Genomic DNA, 16971 nt, shown 5'->3' with positions numbered 1-16971 from the left:
TTCTTAGCAGCAGGACATGGCTGGTGCCTGTTCAGTTTGATATGTATGTCTCATGTCACTTGGTTGGAGACGATGTGTAGAAGCCACTGCAAACGTGCCACAACTGAAAATACCACACACGTGAAGACCAGCACAATCCTTGGGGTTATTTGAAAACGGGTTTATTATTGCGAAAGTAGCATTTGTATGACTTGCAATTGTCAAGAAGTCGGAGTAAATCACTTGTGCCGGAACATTCGTTGAGCTGGTGTGGCTCGTTTACAGACAGTAAATATCTCTTTCCAGTGGTCTCTCTCCTCCCAGGTAATCAATAGCAACCCCCCCTCTCCCCCCCCCCCCCCACCTCCCTCAGACAAATACCTCTGGATAAACAGCCTCGTGAAACAATGGTCTTTTCTCTCAGAGAAGATTAGTACACTTTCAGTGACTACGTCACTTATGAGCATGTGCAACTCCTAGGAGTTAGTCTAAAAACGCCCGTCGCTCCGCTCCTACGGCTCCCGGGTGGCGACGGACGCCGCGGCGACCTGGGGAAGGTGTCCCCTTCGTCGCCGGGAGAGGTTCAGCCCCTTGGGCCGAACGTGTCCGCTCACCCATCGTACGACTCGTTCCAAACGAAAAGGAAACGTTAAGTGCTTCGTTCATCACATATAAGGATATAGTCAAAATCTATTTAAATTACATTTGTGCGAAGCAGTAATGCGTGGAACAAGTGTTCTCGGGCCGTAACATTAGAAGTGTAAAATAAAAGGGAATTAAAACAGTCCTGCCCGTCCACAACAGTTAACACTTGTTCAGAATACTCGGAAGGCATGAGTTTGTGTAGGGTGATGTACACACACGCGCGCCACAGTTCAAAGACGTACGACGGGCCAGCAGCGCCGATCCCGGCCTGTCCCACCCTGGTCGTCGGTGGCCGTCGGGGTGTGTGTGTCGCGTTCCGGCCGGGTCATAGGGGCGTGACGAAGCAGTCGGCCTGCTGCTGGAGCGGCTGCGCGTGCTCCTTCGCTTCCTGCTGCTGCTGCTGCTGCTTCATGATCTGCCGCACCTCATCCTCCAGCTCCGGTGGGATGACCAGCTGGTCGTCGGGGTCGGGCTGGGCGGGGGCGTTGAAGTAGCCGCCCTGCTTCCTGACGGGGGCGTCGGCCGCCTCCTCGATCCGGTCCTGGCTCCGCCCCTGGCACGCCACCGAGCCGTTGGCCCGCCCCTTCCGGCCCAGGGTGGAGGTCTTGGCGGCCGAGCCCGCCGCCCCTGGCCACGCCTCCCCGCCGGGCGGCCGCGGCTCGACGAGCGCCGGGTCGCGTCGGGGTGGAGGCGGGGCCGGGCTGGCCGGGGGGCGACGTCCGGGAGGGAGGCGGGCCGGAGAGAGGGTGGGGCTCCTCCCCGGGGGTGCGGCGGCGGCGGAGGGGGCCCGGGGCGGGGACGCCGGGTCGCTGGGGGTCGGGTCCGGGGGGTCGCGGGCACGCCGGCAGTGCACGTCGGCCTCCACCTCCACGCGGCTGCCGTTGGAGAACACGCCGGCGATGGGCTCCTCGTCCTCGCTGTCCAGCCCGTTGTCGGACAGCGCCCCCGAGAACTGCCTCTGGAACGGCGCCCCTCCGCCGCCGCCGCCGCCCCCCGGCGGCGCCGCCCCGCCCCGCGTCCCCGCCGGGCCGGGGTGCGCGTGCTCGCCGTGGGCCGCCGGCTCGTCCGACGAGGCGGTGGAGCCCACCTCGCTGCTCATCTCCGACGCGCTCACCTCGCTGCTCAGTTCGCTGCCCAGCCCCGAAGAGGAGCCGGCGGCGACGGCGGGGGGGTGGGGCAGGAGGCCGTCGGAGGGCGGGTAGGAGGGGTGCGAGGGGCCGTGGGGGCCGCCGTGCGGGGCCGGCCCCGGGCTGGGGGGCGGCGGCGGGGGCTCGCAGTAGGAGCAGCAGTCCTGGGTGACGCTCAGCTGCACCACCACGGCGCCCAGGCTGTCGGCGCAGCCGTAGCTCTGCGCCAGCGTCACCAGCTTCTTGGCGGCCGCCAGGGCGTCCGGGACGTTGCGCACGGCCTCCACCGCCTCGCCGGGGGACAGGGCGTCCCACAGGCCCCGGCTGCCCAGCAGGAAGAACTCGTCCTGGGGGGTGAGGGTTACCGTGGAGACGTGGGGCCGCGGGGTCACGGCGGGGCACAGGAAGGAGTAGCCCATGATCCGGGTGGAGTCGGTCACGCCGTTGACCTTGTTGTCCTGAAGAAAGAGGAGGAGCGGCTATTAACTTCACCTGCAAATTTAAGAGGTTGCCTTAACGTGGTACGTGCAACTTGACAAAATGGACTTCACATGGAACAATTCATGCAGAGGTTCTTGTGTGACAGGACCAAAAGAAAGCAGAAGAGAGTGCAATTTCCAGTTTGTGCCCATGCTCTTTGAATTAAAATAAATACAAATAAAAACATTCACGATATTTTCACATTTTATATCGTCTTCAAAATGATTGCGATATTATCGTTAATATTCGATATATCGCCCCGCCCTACAGCACACACACCTCTTAAGTACTTCCAGAAAACCCTTGGATGGACACAACTATGACACAACTACACACACACACACACACAGAGAGACACGCACACTTCCTAAGTACTTCTTTCCGCTCAGCAGGACGCCGCCCCTTCCCCCTCCCCCCCACACCTCTGTGACGATGGCGTTGTGCTGGCGTATCCTCCGGTACTCGTCCTCCTGCCGGACGGTGTGCGCGCTGGAGAGCGGGAGGGCCCGGCCGTCGCGGCACAGCACCGCCTGGCACTTGCCCACGTTGGCCGCGGCCAGGGTGAAGCAGCCGGCGTGGCCGGGGGGGGCGGGGCCGGGGCCGGCCGGGGTCACCGGGTCGTGGCGGATGTGGCAGAGGGCCGCCGAACCGCCCAGCCTCTGGCCTGCCGTGCCCAGTTTCCTGGGGTGAGGACGGCACGTGGACATCACATTTGCATCTAGTCATTTAGCGGACGCTCTCATCCCGAGCGACTTACAGCAAGTACAGGGACATTTCCCCCCCCCCCCCCCCCCCGAGGCAAGTAGGGTGAAGTGTCGTGCCCAAGGCCACAAGGGCACCGCCGGGAATTGAACCGGCAACCTTCTGATGAATAGCCCGATTCCCTAACCGCTCAGCCATCCGACACCCCATTACTGTGTGTGTGTGAGAGAGCGAGTGATTTGGTGTGAGAGTAAGCGAGTGAGTGAGTGTGAGAGAGCAAGTAGGCTGTGTAAGCGAGTGAGTGAGTGAGTGAGTGTGATTGAGTGTGTGATTTGGCGTGAGAGTAAGCGAGTGAGTGAGCGTGCGTGAGAGCAAGTCGGCTGTGTAAGCGAGTGAGTGAGTGAGTGAGTGTGATTGAGTGTGTGATTTGGCGTGAGAGTAAGCGAGTGAGTGAGCGTGCGTGAGAGCAAGTCGGCTGTGTAAGCGAGTGAGTGAGTGAGTGAGTGTGATTGAGTGTGTGATTTGGCGTGAGAGTAAGCGAGTGAGTGAGCGTGCGTGAGAGCAAGTCGGCTGTGTAAGCGAGTGAGTGAGTGAGTGAGTGTGATTGAGTGTGTGATTTGGCGTGAGAGTAAGCGAGTGAGTGAGCGTGCGTGAGAGCAAGTCGGCTGTGTAAGCGAGTGAGTGAGTGAGTGAGTGAGTGTGATTGAGTGTGTGATTTGGCGTGAGAGTAAGCGAGTGAGTGAGCGTGCGTGAGAGCAAGTCGGCTGTGTAAGCGAGTGAGTGAGTGAGTGAGTGTGATTGAGTGTGTGATTTGGCGTGAGAGTAAGCGAGTGAGTGAGCGTGCGTGAGAGCAAGTCGGCTGTGTAAGCGAGTGAGTGAGTGAGTGAGTGAGTGTGATTGAGTGTGTGATTTGGCGTGAGAGTAAGCGAGTGAGTGAGCGTGCGTGAGAGCAAGTCGGCTGTGTAAGCGAGTGAGTGAGTGAGTGAGTGAGTGAGTGTGATTGAGTGTGTGATTTGGCGTGAGAGTAAGCGAGTGAGTGAGCGTGCGTGAGAGCAAGTCGGCTGTGTAAGCGAGTGAGTGAGTGAGTGAGTGAGTGTGATTGAGTGTGTGATTTGGCGTGAGAGTAAGCGAGTGAGTGAGCGTGCGTGAGAGCAAGTCGGCTGTGTAAGCGAGTGAGTGAGTGAGTGAGTGAGTGTGATTGAGTGTGTGATTTGGCGTGAGAGTAAGCGAGTGAGTGAGCGTGCGTGAGAGCAAGTCGGCTGTGTAAGCGAGTGAGTGAGTGAGTGTGATTGAGTGTGTGATTTGGCGTGAGAGTAAGCGAGTGAGTGAGCGTGCGTGAGAGCAAGTCGGCTGTGTAAGCGAGTGAGTGAGTGAGTGAGTGAGTGTGATTGAGTGTGTGATTTGGCGTGAGAGTAAGCGAGTGAGTGAGCGTGCGTGAGAGCAAGTCGGCTGTGTAAGCGAGTGAGTGAGTGAGTGAGTGTGATTGAGTGTGTGATTTGGCGTGAGAGTAAGCGAGTGAGTGAGCGTGCGTGAGAGCAAGTCGGCTGTGTAAGCGAGTGAGTGAGTGAGTGCCCGTACCTGTGCATGGTGAGGAAGGTGTTGGTCAGGTAGTCCTCCTCCCCCCTGCTCCGGTGCAGCTCCTCGGCCAGCACGTCTCCCATGGTGCACTGCAGCAGGCCGGGCACCTCGCCGTTGCGGTCGCCGTCGAAGACCCCGTACGCGGCCTCGCGCCCGCCGCCGAACCCCTCCAGCGTCAGGGCCGCCACGCACAGCCTGGGACACACACACACACACACACACACACACAGATACACAGTCAGCTAAAGAGGCTCGCACGCGTGCAGGGAGAACGAGAGTCAGCCAGGGAGAGCTGAGGCGGGCGTACTTGTTCTTGACCCCCGAGGCCTCGGTGTAGCCGTGGCTCCAGACGGCGGGGGCCCCGGGCCCCTCGCTGGCCCCCAGGGAGGATGGAGAGGGGTCCACGCGGAAACAGCGGATATTACTGCAGGGGGGGGGGGGGGGGGGGGGGGGGAGGGGAGGGGTTAAGAGAGGGACGGACGGAGAGAGTCGACATGGAGGGAGGATGCAATGTCAGTGTGTGGGGTAGTGTTTTGGACAGTGCGTGTGTGGGTGTGTCGCCGTCCGTACTTGAGCAGCTCCAGGCTCTTGTGGTCCAGGCTGAGGCGAGGGTTGCCCGTCAGGTCCAGCTCCTGCAGCTTGGGGGGCAGGGTCTCAGGAAGAGAGACCTCCGTCAGCTCATTACAGCTCAGGTCCACACACTGGAGAGAGAGAGAGAGAGAGAGAGAAAGAGGGCAGAGCGAGAGAGATAAAGAGCGGGGCAGAGAGAGAGGTAGAGAGAGAGGGGCAGAGAGAGAGAGAGAGAGAGAGGGGCAGAGAGAGAGAGAGAGAGAGGGGCAGAGAGAGAGAGAGATAGAGGGGCAGAGAGAGAGAGAGGGGCAGAGAGAGAGAGAGGGGCAGAGAGAGAGAGAGGGGCAGAGAGAGGGGCAGAGAGAGGGCGAGAGGTCAACACAGAAAGCCAGTGAGAGTCCACGCCTGGCAGACTGAGGCTAGACTGGGGTGACTCATCTAAGAACAGAGGCAGGGATTAGAGGATATCTGTTATGAGATCAGAGGGGATCTTCTGACCTGGAGAGAGGGACGGAGAGAGAGAGAGAGAGCGAGCACAAGGCTTAACCGTTGACCACGCACAGGACTCGACCCCCCCCCCCCCTTTCTCCTTCATCCCATCAACTGACCCCCCCCCCCCCCCCCCCCCCCCCCCCCCCGTCGCGACTCCCGCGTGGCTGAGGGCAGACCTTGATGTGGGCCAGCTGCAGGGCCTCGGGGAAGGTGCTGATGCAGTTGGAGGTGGGCGGCCAGCGTGTGCATGCGGGCGCAGCTGAGGATGGTGGTGGGCACGGAGCGCAGGCGGTTCCCGCTCAGGTCCAGCTCCTCCAGCTGCTCCAGGCGGGCCATCTTACTGCGCGGCCAACGACAGGGGGACGGGGAGGGGGGGGGGGACGGGGTGGTCAGGGTGAGAGGATGTGAGTGAGGAAGACGACGAGAGAGAGAGAGAGAGAGAGAGAGAGAGAGAGAGAGAGAGAGAGAGAGAGAGAGAGAGAGAGAGAGAGAGAGAGAGAGAGAGAGAAAAAAAAACAGAGAAAAAGACAGAGAAAAAGAGACAGAAAAAAGAGACAGAAAGAGAGAGAGAGAAAAAGACAGAGAAAAAGAGAGAGAGAGAGATGGAGCAAGACAGACAGAGAGAGACAACAAGACAGAGAAACAGAGTGAGAGAGACAGAGAGAGACAGACAGACAGTCAGACAGAGATGTTTACCTGGCCGGGAAGACCAGCAGCTGGTTGTACGCCAGGTGCAGCACGCGCAGGTGGGCGTGTCCGCTCAGCAGCGGCACGCTCTTGTCCGTCAGGCCGTTGTTGGTCAGATACAGCTCCTGCAGGCTGCTGAAGCTCTCCTCCGATTGGCTGGCCGGGGGGATGCTCTCCAGCTTATTGGCCGAAGCGTTGAGGTAGCGCAAGCTGACCCACAAAAAAACAAAAGAAAAAAGGGGGGGGGGGACAAAAAGACGCGGGGGACACGTGAGACCGAGTTCCTCCCCCAGAAACGTCAACATTCCGGCCAATGAGGCCGGCCGCGTGTGGGGTAGGGTAGGGTGGGGGCGACAAAGCTGGAAGGCGTCGTCACCTCTGGGCTTTGATGAAGAGGTTGTGGGGCAGCTCCGTGAGCTGGTTGTGCTGGACGTCCAGCACCTCCAGGTGGGAGCGCTCCACACGCTCCGGGAGCCGGCGGAGGCCGTTCCAGCCCAGCAGCACCTTCCTCAGGCTGCCTCCGCTCAGCAACCTGGAGGGGGGGGGGGGGAGGACACGGAGACCCAGTCAGGTCAGCATGATGGGGGAACAGGGACGGGCAGGGAGGGAGGGGCATATTTGGGGGAGGGAGGGGGTGGTTTGGGAAATCCTGCCTCTTCCCTGGATTCTAGTCCTCCTCCGGCACTCACACAGCGTGACAGGGACGTTGTGTGTGTGTGTGTCTGTGTGTGTGTTTCTGTCTGTGTGTGTGTGTGTGTGTGTGTGTCTGTCTGTCTGTGTGTGTGTGTGTTGCTTACCCTGCGGGCAGCTCCGAGATGGCGTTGCGACTGACGTCCAGCACCTCCAGCTTGCCGCTGTCGCACACCCAGGCGGGGACGGACGCCAGCTTGTTCCTGCAACAGCGAGACGGTTCACGGTCAAACCGGGAGGTCGGTGGAGGGGGGCGGGGCGTTTCAGACCCGCGGGGGTCGGCGCGGGGGTCTGTGAAGGAGGAGGACGACGGCGGGTTCTCACCTGGACGCGTCCAGGTGGGTGAGGTTCTCCGGGATGGGGTCCACCTCCAGCTGGGTCAGCTCTGAAACGGGACACGTACCGTCACTCAAAGCCACGGTGACGTTCGTGACGATTTTGGAGCGGGGCGCCCCGAGCACAAAGTCGGTCGGAGAATCCGCGGCTAGAAGCGAACGGTCGTCGCGGTGTCGCAGCACAGGCACCGTTAAGCCCGTGTTTACGGGACACACTCCAACAACGACGACAACGTCGTAGGCACAAAACGGTACTTCTAAAGTTGCTCTTTCCGTTTTTTGAGGTGCATGCATGCCTGTGGTTTTCCCCTCCCATTCAAAATGTTCAGTGAGTGTGTGTGCGGTGCGAACCCACCGTTGTGCGCCGCGTGCAGACTCTTGAGCGCGCGGCCGGCCACCCGAAGGCGACCCAGCGCGTTCCTGTCGCAGCGCAGCACCTCCAGTCCGGTGAGGGAGCGCACATCCAGCTCCCGGAGGCCGGCGTCACGCAGGTCCAGCTGGGCCACGTGACTCAGGAGGGCGGCCTCGCCCGCCACCACGCTCCGGAGGCCGTTTAGCCTGCCGCGGGACGCGAAGGGGACACAAAACGCTAGTGTTATTAGCAGAACAGAGACGAGACGACAAATGCGAGCGCTGAGGATCTCCAACAGAGCGGGGGATCGTCTGAATGAAATGTCGGCGTTCTGCTTCTGCGCCCAAGAGGATTTCCGGCGTTCGGTATTGGGGGGGAATCGTCGGTCATCGCCGTTCAGTACATGTACGGCCAATGTGTTGGATGCGATTTTCTACTCAAGCACAACGTCGTTTTACAAGAGCAAAGTCTTTCACAGGCTCTCAATCCCGCCCCTCAAAAAGTGCACTGAAATGGATTCATTCAACTTTTAAATGTCTAATGTCCCCCCCCCCCCCCCCCCAGAGGGCCAAGAGTTCACCCACCCCCCCCCCCCCCCCCCCCCCCCCCGAACCCCCCCACAGGCACGCCAAATCTCGTCCAGCGCACCTGAGGTCGATATGTCGTGCGGGCAGCCACTGCAGGCCGCTCATGTCCAGGACGGAGAGCCGGTTGCCGGCCAGGCAGAGTCTCTCCACCCCCCGCAGGTTCTCCAGGGCCGGGGGCACGCGGGCCAGGCGGTTGAAGGACAGGCCCAGGTAGGTGAGGGCCTCCAGGGAGCCCAGCGCCGCGGGCAGCGAGCTCAGGGCGTTGCCGTCCAGAAGGAGGGTCTGGAGGCTGGAAGGGAAACGACACGCGACACACACACACACAGGGTTACTATTGGGCTCTCTTTGTACGCCTTATCCCGTTTCAAACATGGAACTTCTGAAAAACCACGATCAAATTCAAAAATATTAATATATATATATATATATTTTTTTTAAGCGCGTAATCTTCTAAATCCTATTACAACATGTCTGAGATCAGCTTTGTTTCCCCCGTCGGTGGGTTTACATCAGATTAAGCTCGCTCTGTAAGCGACATGGCTACACAACAACACCAAATCCATAAATACACACTTCCCCCACATGCGTGCGTTATCCCCATGTTATGGGTCCTGGGACGTTTATTTTTCAGTATCTAAATAAACAACGCCCGTCTCCCCGGCCGGCCGGAGTGCGGCGGCTGCTATACCCGCTGCCGCCAGGAGGGGGCGGCGTGTTTGGCCCCCTCGTACGAGCGCGCCGGTGAAAGTCGATTCCCCCCCCCGAGCGCTGACAGCTTGAATATGTGAAAATAAACAGACTGGGGGAAGACTGACACCTCCTTTCAAAACCGTCTACCGCGGGCTGCGGTCAGTTCTGTTCCTCTCAGGACAGGAGCGCTTCGCATTTTCCACCTCTGAACCCCCCCCCCCTCCACGTGACCCCCCCCCCCCCCTCACTTGTGCATGACTCCCAGGGCCGAGGGTAGGCAGGACAGACGGTTGCCGGACAGGTTGAGCTCCGTCAGCGAGGTGATGTCGCACAGCGCCGCGGGGAACTCCCGCAGGCGGTTGTTGGAGAGGTTGAGACTGCGTAGCTTGCAGAACCTGCCGGAAGAATGCAAAAACACACGGACACCGAGTTAGGGAAACCTGTAAACAAGCGCGCCGGCATTCGGGAGATTGTGGCGTGGATGCGGCCACGCCTTTTGTCCTGTTGCTATAATTTTGAAACGCGTGTGTGTGTGCTGTTTTCGTGTGAGCGGGGGGGGGGGGGGGGGGGGGGGGGGGGGATTCCTGGTTCTTCCCAGGGCTGACCGAGCCGGGTCACTGAGGGGACAGCGTGATAGGCCGTGCCCGGACCCGCGTCTTTTCTGAGAGAAAGCCAAACATTCCTAAGCCCCCCGACCCCTCCCTCTCCAATCCTCCAACCCCCCCCCCCCCCCCCCCCCCCGCCCCCCGGGGGAAGCTGGTGTTTGTGGAGGAACAATGGAAGCACAGAGCTGTTCCCATCGCAGGCATGAGATCCAACGAAACGTGAGCCAGGGAGAGAGGGAGAAAGAGAGAGGGGGGGGGGGGGTAGGGGAAGGGTTGGGTTGGGAGGAAAAGAGGGGAGGGAGGGGTGAGGGAGGGAGGAAGGGGAGGAAAAAGAGAGATAACGGGGGGGGTGCCCCGACGGATTGTGACGAGCCAGGGGAATGACGTGTACACCGAGATAGCATGGTGAGATCTGCGGGGAGAACATTCCGGTGGAAAGACACACCGGGGGGGGGGGGGGGGGGGGGAATGATCGGCTTCTTTCGGTCTCTGCGGCATCGTAGCTCCCTGGGAGAGCTAGCCCCGCCCCAGTCGGCGGCTAGCTGGAGTTTGTTGTTCCGCTGATAGACGCCGGTCCGAGTCTGAAACTTGACTGGTCTGCCAAGCCAGGGGGGTCAGGGGTCAGGGCTGGATCGAGCTGTCATCCTTCTCCTCTGGAGTTGTTCCCGGAGGCGGTCTCGCCCTTTCGTCGGGCTTCTTTCTCTAGCTTTTTTCCCCTTTGTTTATCTTCTCTTCCCTTCTCGGCCCCCTGAATCCAATGCTCCGTCACAGACCATATGGTTGCTTCTCAACAGAGAGAGGCTGTCGATGGACATGACCCTCCCTCCCTCCCTCGACACACACAGCAACCATTTGCATTATCTTACTGCTTGACTGAGATGGACAAATGGAGTGAGAGATAGAGCGAGAGACAGACAGAGACAGACAGCGAGAGACAGACAGCGAGAGACAGACAGCGAGAGACAGACAGCGAGAGAGAGACAGCGAGAGACAGAGACAGACAGCGAGAGAGAGACAGCGAGAGAGACAGCGAGAGAGAAACAGACAGAGACAGACAGCGAGAGAGAGACAGCGAGAGAGAAACAGACAGAGACAGACAGCGAGAGAGAGACAGCGAGAGAGACAGTGAGAGAGAAACAGACAGAGACAGACAGCGAGAGAGAGACAGCGAGAGAGACAGCGAGAGAGAAACAGACAGAGACAGACAGCGAGAGAGAGACAGCGAGAGAGACAGCGAGAGAGAAACAGACAGAGACAGACAGCGAGAGAGAGACAGCGAGAGAGAGACAGCAAGAGAGAGACAGCGAGAGAGATACAGACAGCAAGAGAGAGACAGCAAGAGAGAGACAGCGAGAGAGAGACAGCGAGAGAGACAGCGAGAGAGAAACAGACAGAGACAGACAGCGAGAGAGAGACAGCGAGAGAGAGACAGCGAGAGAGAGACAGCGAGAGAGAGACAGCGAGAGAGAGGGACAGCGAGAGAGAGAGGGACAGCGAGAGAGAGAGGGACAGCGAGAGAGAGACAGAGAGGCGGACGGAGAGAGGGCCCCGAACCTGGTGAGGTGCGCGAGGCCCCTGTGAGGCGACAGGAAGTTGTGCTTGAGGTTGAGGTGGGTCAGGTCGTGGCTGTAGAACAGCTTGGAGGGCAACTCCTCCAGGCTGCAGCAGGACAGGTCCACGGAGCTTACCCGCTGGGACGCCATCTGAAGGGGGGGCAGGGGGGGTTAGACGCTGACCACACACACACGCAGGATAAACACAGATGCGCGCTTGCTTGACGCAAAACGCGCCAACGTTTCGTTCCAACTCGATGACATATCTCTCTTTCGAAATGTGCCATAGGAATTGCACATCGATTCCCCGTGGGAACTTTGCTGAGACTGACAAGGACATGTTCCAGCCTAACCCCAAGCTCCACACACACAGACACACACACTAGAGCCCGACCGATAAAAGATTACAAACAACCGATACCGATACAAACGGCGATACAAACCATATCGCCCGCCGATATATCGGTCGGGGCTCTCACACGCACACCCACCCACCTTGGCCGCGTGTCGGTGCCAGCGCAGGTGCTCGGTGTAGGAGCCGTAGCTGACGTAGTACGTCTGACTCTGGGCTCCGGCCGAGCTGAAGGCCAAGCAGTGGCTGTGCCTCCTCACCTCCTCCACCTGGAACCGACGAGGCACACGTCAGAGGGCAGCTTAACCGCGGGTGTGCCTACCACCACCACCAGCACCACGCCCACCCTTCCTCCGCCCCCTCTCCCGCCCGGGGGGCTCCCTGGTCGGGCCTACCTTTCCCCCGACGAGGGGCAGGATGTGCATCTTGCCCGTGTGGGCGTGCTTGACGGAGGACACGAACAGGCAGGTGCCACTGAGGGTGACCTGGCGCCGCGACCAGCGGCTCACCGGGAGGGCCAGCTTGCCCTTGCGCACGTTGAACACGCCCGACAGCTGCACGCGCTCCGAGCTGCCCGCGCTGCGGGGCTTACCTGGGGGGGAGGGGGGGGGGGGGGGGAGAGAGAGAGGGACGGAGGGGAGGAAGGGAGAGCGAGGGAGGGAAGAAAGAAAGAGAGGAAAGAAGGAGAGAGCGAGACGGAAAGAGAGGTCGAGAAAGTGTGGGTGCGAGAGAGAGGGAGGGAGAGGTAGGCTTTAGTGACAGAGGTTTAGATTACATCCTGACCCTGAGCTAGAGACCAAGGTGAGTGACAGATTCCTCGACCCAGAGGAAGGGTGAGGTACAGGCATTCGAGGTCGAACTAACTTAGCTGAACCTGTCATTACCAAGTGTTCCTTTGCTATGGGATGTAGCATTTATAATTCTGTAATGTAATATATATTCTAACATGCACATAACATAGTTGGCAAACTTTGTATTAGTACAAAATCCCCCAGACAAAATCATACCATAAATAACAACGCAAATTGGACAGTGCACCTGAGAACTACCAAACTAAAGATGGCACAGCCATGAGCGTTCTGTATTAGCTTAACACAACAGACAGCAAAAAAAGTCAGTGTTCATGTCGGTACTTAGGAAAGGAGTGGACTTTTCTTTTGAAGAAGAAAAAAAATCAAAAGGAAAACCTTCACACAAATGACCCTTTTCAGAGAGTGAGAGTAAAGGGAACTACCGTTACGTAAGCGAATTACATGAGCCTGGGGGCTTGAGAGAGAGACACAGAGAGAGACACAGAGAGAGAGAGAGAGAGAGACACAGAGAGAGAGAGAGAGAGAGAGAGAGAGAGAGAGAGAGAGAGAGAGAGCGTGGTCCTTCGCTCCAGCGTGATTTGTCCACATTAACCCCTCAGTGGCCCCCGAGGCGCCCTGGGCTCCACAGACACGACCAGCAAAACAACAACCTCGTCGAGCACGAGAAAGACCACGGCTGGAGGAGGACAGGCAGAATGACACCCGCTGTGGTGATCTGTCTATCTGACAACGCAGCAACAGTGCCCGGTCAGGTCGAGACCGTAACCAACAGGGGTCTGTTTGGCAACGGCCATCCCTTTAAGAGTGAAAGGTGAGCAGAGGGAAGGACCTTTGGGTCCTCCATCAATAATGGAGGCTGGACGAAAGATGACAGGAAAGAGAGAGAGAGAGTGTGTCGGGGTTCCGTGCGAGTGGAGACAACACGTGTTGTCTGTGGTAGAATCTGTGGAATGTGGGGATGGTCTTGAGTAACGATCCATTCCAGCAGAGATAACCGTCTTGGGTTGCGTTTCAGGATATCTGAGCCAAGAGCAAAGTTCTTGTGAGCGTTTTTTTTCGGGAGGGACGACGACGAAAGGGATTGGTGTTACGGGAAGTGGTGACAATTTTCTCTCAGGTGTTGATAAGTGCTCTCTGCACCCTCTCGGTCACTAGTGAGACGTTTCAAATCAGATTCGCTTCACGATACGTGACAGTTACGCCACCGGCATCGCTGCGTCTTCCCAGTGTCCACGCAGAAAGAGCCGGACTCTCATTCGGCTGGCGGGGGCCGCTAGCCACCAAATTCCGACGGGCTTTTAGACGAGGGGGGGCCTGAACCAATTAGTAAGCTGAGCGCATTGGAGCTCCCCGCAAATTCAAACAAAAACGTCGCCACCGCCTCCCTGCCAACCAACTGCCATCTGACACCCCCCCCCCCCACCCCCTCCCCTTTCCCCTGTTCCTGGGAGCATGAGGTCATGGCAAACAATACCCCTTAGATTGGCGGCTCCTTATTAGCATGTCCCGGTCCCCTATGAGTGTAGAACACTGGGATTGCTCCGGGCAAACAAACACAAACTCCCTTCAAGGCAGTCCATCGTCACATGGTACAAGCTGTCACTCGATCAAACTATATAAATATTTCCGTGGGAATTTGGGGACATTTGACATGAATTCACTTTGTTTGATTACTCAATGAAAACGTTTTATAAAAAAAGAATATATATATATATATATATATATATATAACATTTTTTGAAAGAAATGCTACCGCTATTGCAACTGAAATCTCTGGCCATTTTCCAGGATTCTTACATTTACATTTATTCATTTAGCAGACGCTTTTGTCCAAAGCGACTTCCAAGAGAGAGCTTCACTAAGTGCATAGGTCACTGATAATAACAACAAGATAGCCCCACAGCATTGCGGGTAGTCAAAGACAAGAAGTACATATTGTGAACAACCAAAAAATAGTGCTAAAGGGAAGAGACCATAAGAGCATGTAGTTAAACAAGTTAAAATTACACAACATTGATCTCTAAGTGCAGGTGTACCTGTAGGAAAGCAATAAAAATAGGATTAACTAAAAAAGAAGAATACAACAGTTTAAATCAGCTACCACTAACCAACAAGAGCAACAGTCTAAGCAAGAGTCATTGTGAACCTTGAGGAAACTAGCGTTGGATTCAACGCATTCTTCCCCTTTTGTTTGCGACTCTGTTGACACAGCAAAGACCGGTCAAGCTTGTAGCTTCTTGACAGTGTTGTGTAATCCTTGTCACGATCCTCATCAGCATACATGGTTCAGGGGACCAGGATTGAGCCATCAAGACCAATGGTCGATCCGCGTCGTAGCTATTGTATTGGTAGCGCTGCGCTCGACTGTGGCCTATGTTTAGACAGCGCGGTATGCATCCTGCGAAAACTCCATATCCTCTCACAGGGTGGAGACCTAGGCATGGGCGGTATGTACATACATTCATACATACATACATGCCTTGTCCTTCCCTTCCACCTATTCCTTGGCGTGTGTGGGGGGGGGGGGGGATATCCTGTCCCAGCTGAAGTTCTCTGTGAACGTTTCCTGTCTGGGATGGGGAACGCATTCCAGTGTCCTCGCCCAAGTCTCACTCCACCATGTCTGAGAACGTACCCTTGACCCCCACCACCACCACCCCCCCTCCGGCCTTTTCAAATGTCAATTCCTCCGTTTTTACCTATTCCAGGCCTCTCTTGGGATTTTCGTTCCCACGTATTCACCCGGGGTTCATGTTGGTGGAGGTCAGAAACTCTATGTGTCTGGGTCTCCAACCAGGCCTTTTCGCTGACCTTCAACAACTCCTCAACAAACTGTCCTATCTGGAAGGAGAGCATGTTATGCTTTTTGGGCCCTGACGGATAAGCACGATGAGTAGGGCCTTTCACCTTGAGGGTGCAGCAATGACCTCTGGGTATTGCAGTTCCTGGCCGAAGGGGAGGCTGTGTCTGTCCTTGTCTCGGGTGGATCGGAAAGCCTGAGGAGGTGAAATCGGAGTTCTACAGAGGTCACTTTTCTCTCCAAGTCAGCATTCTGAAAGTGTGTGTGTATGTGTGCATGAGTGTGTGTGTCTGTGCCATCCCCATAGAGATGCCAAACTGCACTTTTGCGGAGGGGGGGGGGGGGGGGGGGTGTTAATCTGCTGACTCAAATTCCTCTGACTGGCAACTATCAGCAGCTGGTCATTACAACAAATGCTCAGTAACATCCCAAATACACACACACACAAACCAACACGGGCCTAAAGCATACGCCGATGACAGCCGGCTTGCGGAACCTTTCGACGTGGGAATAGGAAGTCCGGGGTGGGAGGCTGCTGTGAGTGAGGCTGAGCCTGTGAAATGGGAAGCAGGCTCGATGAGAGGCCCCCCCTGGTCCTTTGTGTTCCTCACTGCCTGCCCTCTTCCTCTAATCACATGATCGCTTCTCCTTCTCGCTCGGCCCTGTCCCTCTGACGCAACACGCGTGGTCTCTGGTGCCGTCTCTCATGCCATGGATTCCATCCCCCCCCTGCACTCCCCCCCCCCCCCCCCCCCCCCCCCCCCCCCAGGCTTGTCTTTCCCTGGGCTTTCTCCCTGGTTGATGGGGCGTGCTGGCCGGAACAGGGGCCCCCCCAAGCTCACAGCAGCACAACTCCACACCAGGCTTTGTAGCCCTGTCATGCTCATATGTGGGAGCGAAGGATGAGGGGAGGGTGGGGGAGCTGGGAGGGAGGGAGGGGATAGGGGATTGAGGGAGGGAATGTTGGGAGAGTGAGGGAGGTCTGGGAACTGGCTTCGTCGCTTCCAATTCTTAGAGCGCAATAATGAGGATGGGCATTCCTTTATGGTTGACTATTCGAAATCGGAACGCACAAGCCCGTGCGCACCCTCTCACAAGCCACGGACGTGGCGTGAGTCCCTCGCAGGATTGAAATCGTAAATAAACCGCGGGCCACCCCATGTGCCACGCTCGACTACGTGACGTCGACTCGTTTCTCCATCACCCACATGTGTGTTGAGGCTGTGGAAACAAGGTCAAAACCAAATCTCCCGTCGGGTTAATCCCATAACAGATCGAGGCCGGCTCTCCGGCCTCTTGGGCTTTGTTGACATCGTACGTCATCTCCTCATGAAAAAACACGACAACCCGCCGTCCCCCTCAAAACAACAACAACACCACCACCACCACCACCACCCCCCTCAACACACTGCATTCACAATAGCTGACTCGTGGCGAGAGAGTGCACACACCTGTAGCCTCTCGATGGGTCTCCCTATTCACACTCAGTGTGTGGGGGTGTGGGGGTGTGGGGGGGGGGTGAAGGCACAACACCGGTCTTTGTCTCGGCAGCTGACCATTGAATATTATTTTTCGTTCCCGCAGTTGGACTGACCGCACGCGCGCACAATGGGGGGGCAATCACGGTGCACTCAACGGTGGAGTGGAGTGGGAGGGGGGTGGGGGGGGGGGGGTGAGTGGAGCAGCGCCGAAGCAGACAAAGGGTGGAGGTGAACCGAACGGAGCCCACCCGACGGGTGACGCGGGGCGCGGCTACGCCGGGGGAACGCGCTCGAAGATTTGGGAAACAATCCGGTCCGACGCGCCAAGCCTGGCTAGCCGTGGCTAAACAGAAGCACCTGTGGCTAAACTTCCACCGCATCAGTAACCCGTTTTTTTTCTTCCCCCGCCCCTTGGGGCCTACATGGGGGCGGGTCAACGAGAGACATCCGTCAT

The 16971-nt window shown here is 57.7% G+C and overlaps 2 protein-coding genes across 2 annotated transcripts in view; one reads left to right on the top strand and one right to left on the bottom strand.

Moving 5' to 3' along the window:
- Nucleotides 1-678: 678 nt before the first annotated feature.
- LOC124465340 (PH domain leucine-rich repeat-containing protein phosphatase 1-like) overlaps nucleotides 679-16971 on the bottom strand; it is an 18068-nt gene continuing 1775 nt past the window's right edge. Inside the window, 17 exon segments of the mRNA XM_047017064.1 lie at nucleotides 679-2209; nucleotides 2654-2912; nucleotides 4512-4706; nucleotides 4819-4935; nucleotides 5082-5212; nucleotides 5750-5800; nucleotides 5802-5913; nucleotides 6270-6470; nucleotides 6637-6792; nucleotides 7058-7153; nucleotides 7275-7335; nucleotides 7641-7843; nucleotides 8286-8513; nucleotides 9163-9309; nucleotides 11074-11222; nucleotides 11568-11693; nucleotides 11820-12016. Coding sequence (XP_046873020.1) covers nucleotides 950-2209; nucleotides 2654-2912; nucleotides 4512-4706; nucleotides 4819-4935; nucleotides 5082-5212; nucleotides 5750-5800; nucleotides 5802-5913; nucleotides 6270-6470; nucleotides 6637-6792; nucleotides 7058-7153; nucleotides 7275-7335; nucleotides 7641-7843; nucleotides 8286-8513; nucleotides 9163-9309; nucleotides 11074-11222; nucleotides 11568-11693; nucleotides 11820-12016 — 3689 coding nt within the window. The 3' untranslated portion in view covers nucleotides 679-949.
- The window catches only part of LOC124465341 (tensin-3-like), a 25578-nt gene continuing 16954 nt past the window's right edge, over nucleotides 8348-16971 (top strand). The window contains exon 1 of the mRNA XM_047017065.1: nucleotides 8348-8434. The gene's annotated coding sequence lies outside the window, so the exon portion shown is untranslated. The remainder of the gene's footprint in view (nucleotides 8435-16971) is intronic.

The sequence above is a fragment of the Hypomesus transpacificus genome, unplaced genomic scaffold (assembly GCF_021917145.1).
Source record: "Hypomesus transpacificus isolate Combined female unplaced genomic scaffold, fHypTra1 scaffold_479, whole genome shotgun sequence".
Lineage (NCBI taxonomy): Eukaryota > Metazoa > Chordata > Actinopteri > Osmeriformes > Osmeridae > Hypomesus > Hypomesus transpacificus.
This window is presented reverse-complemented; position numbering and strand designations above follow the sequence as displayed.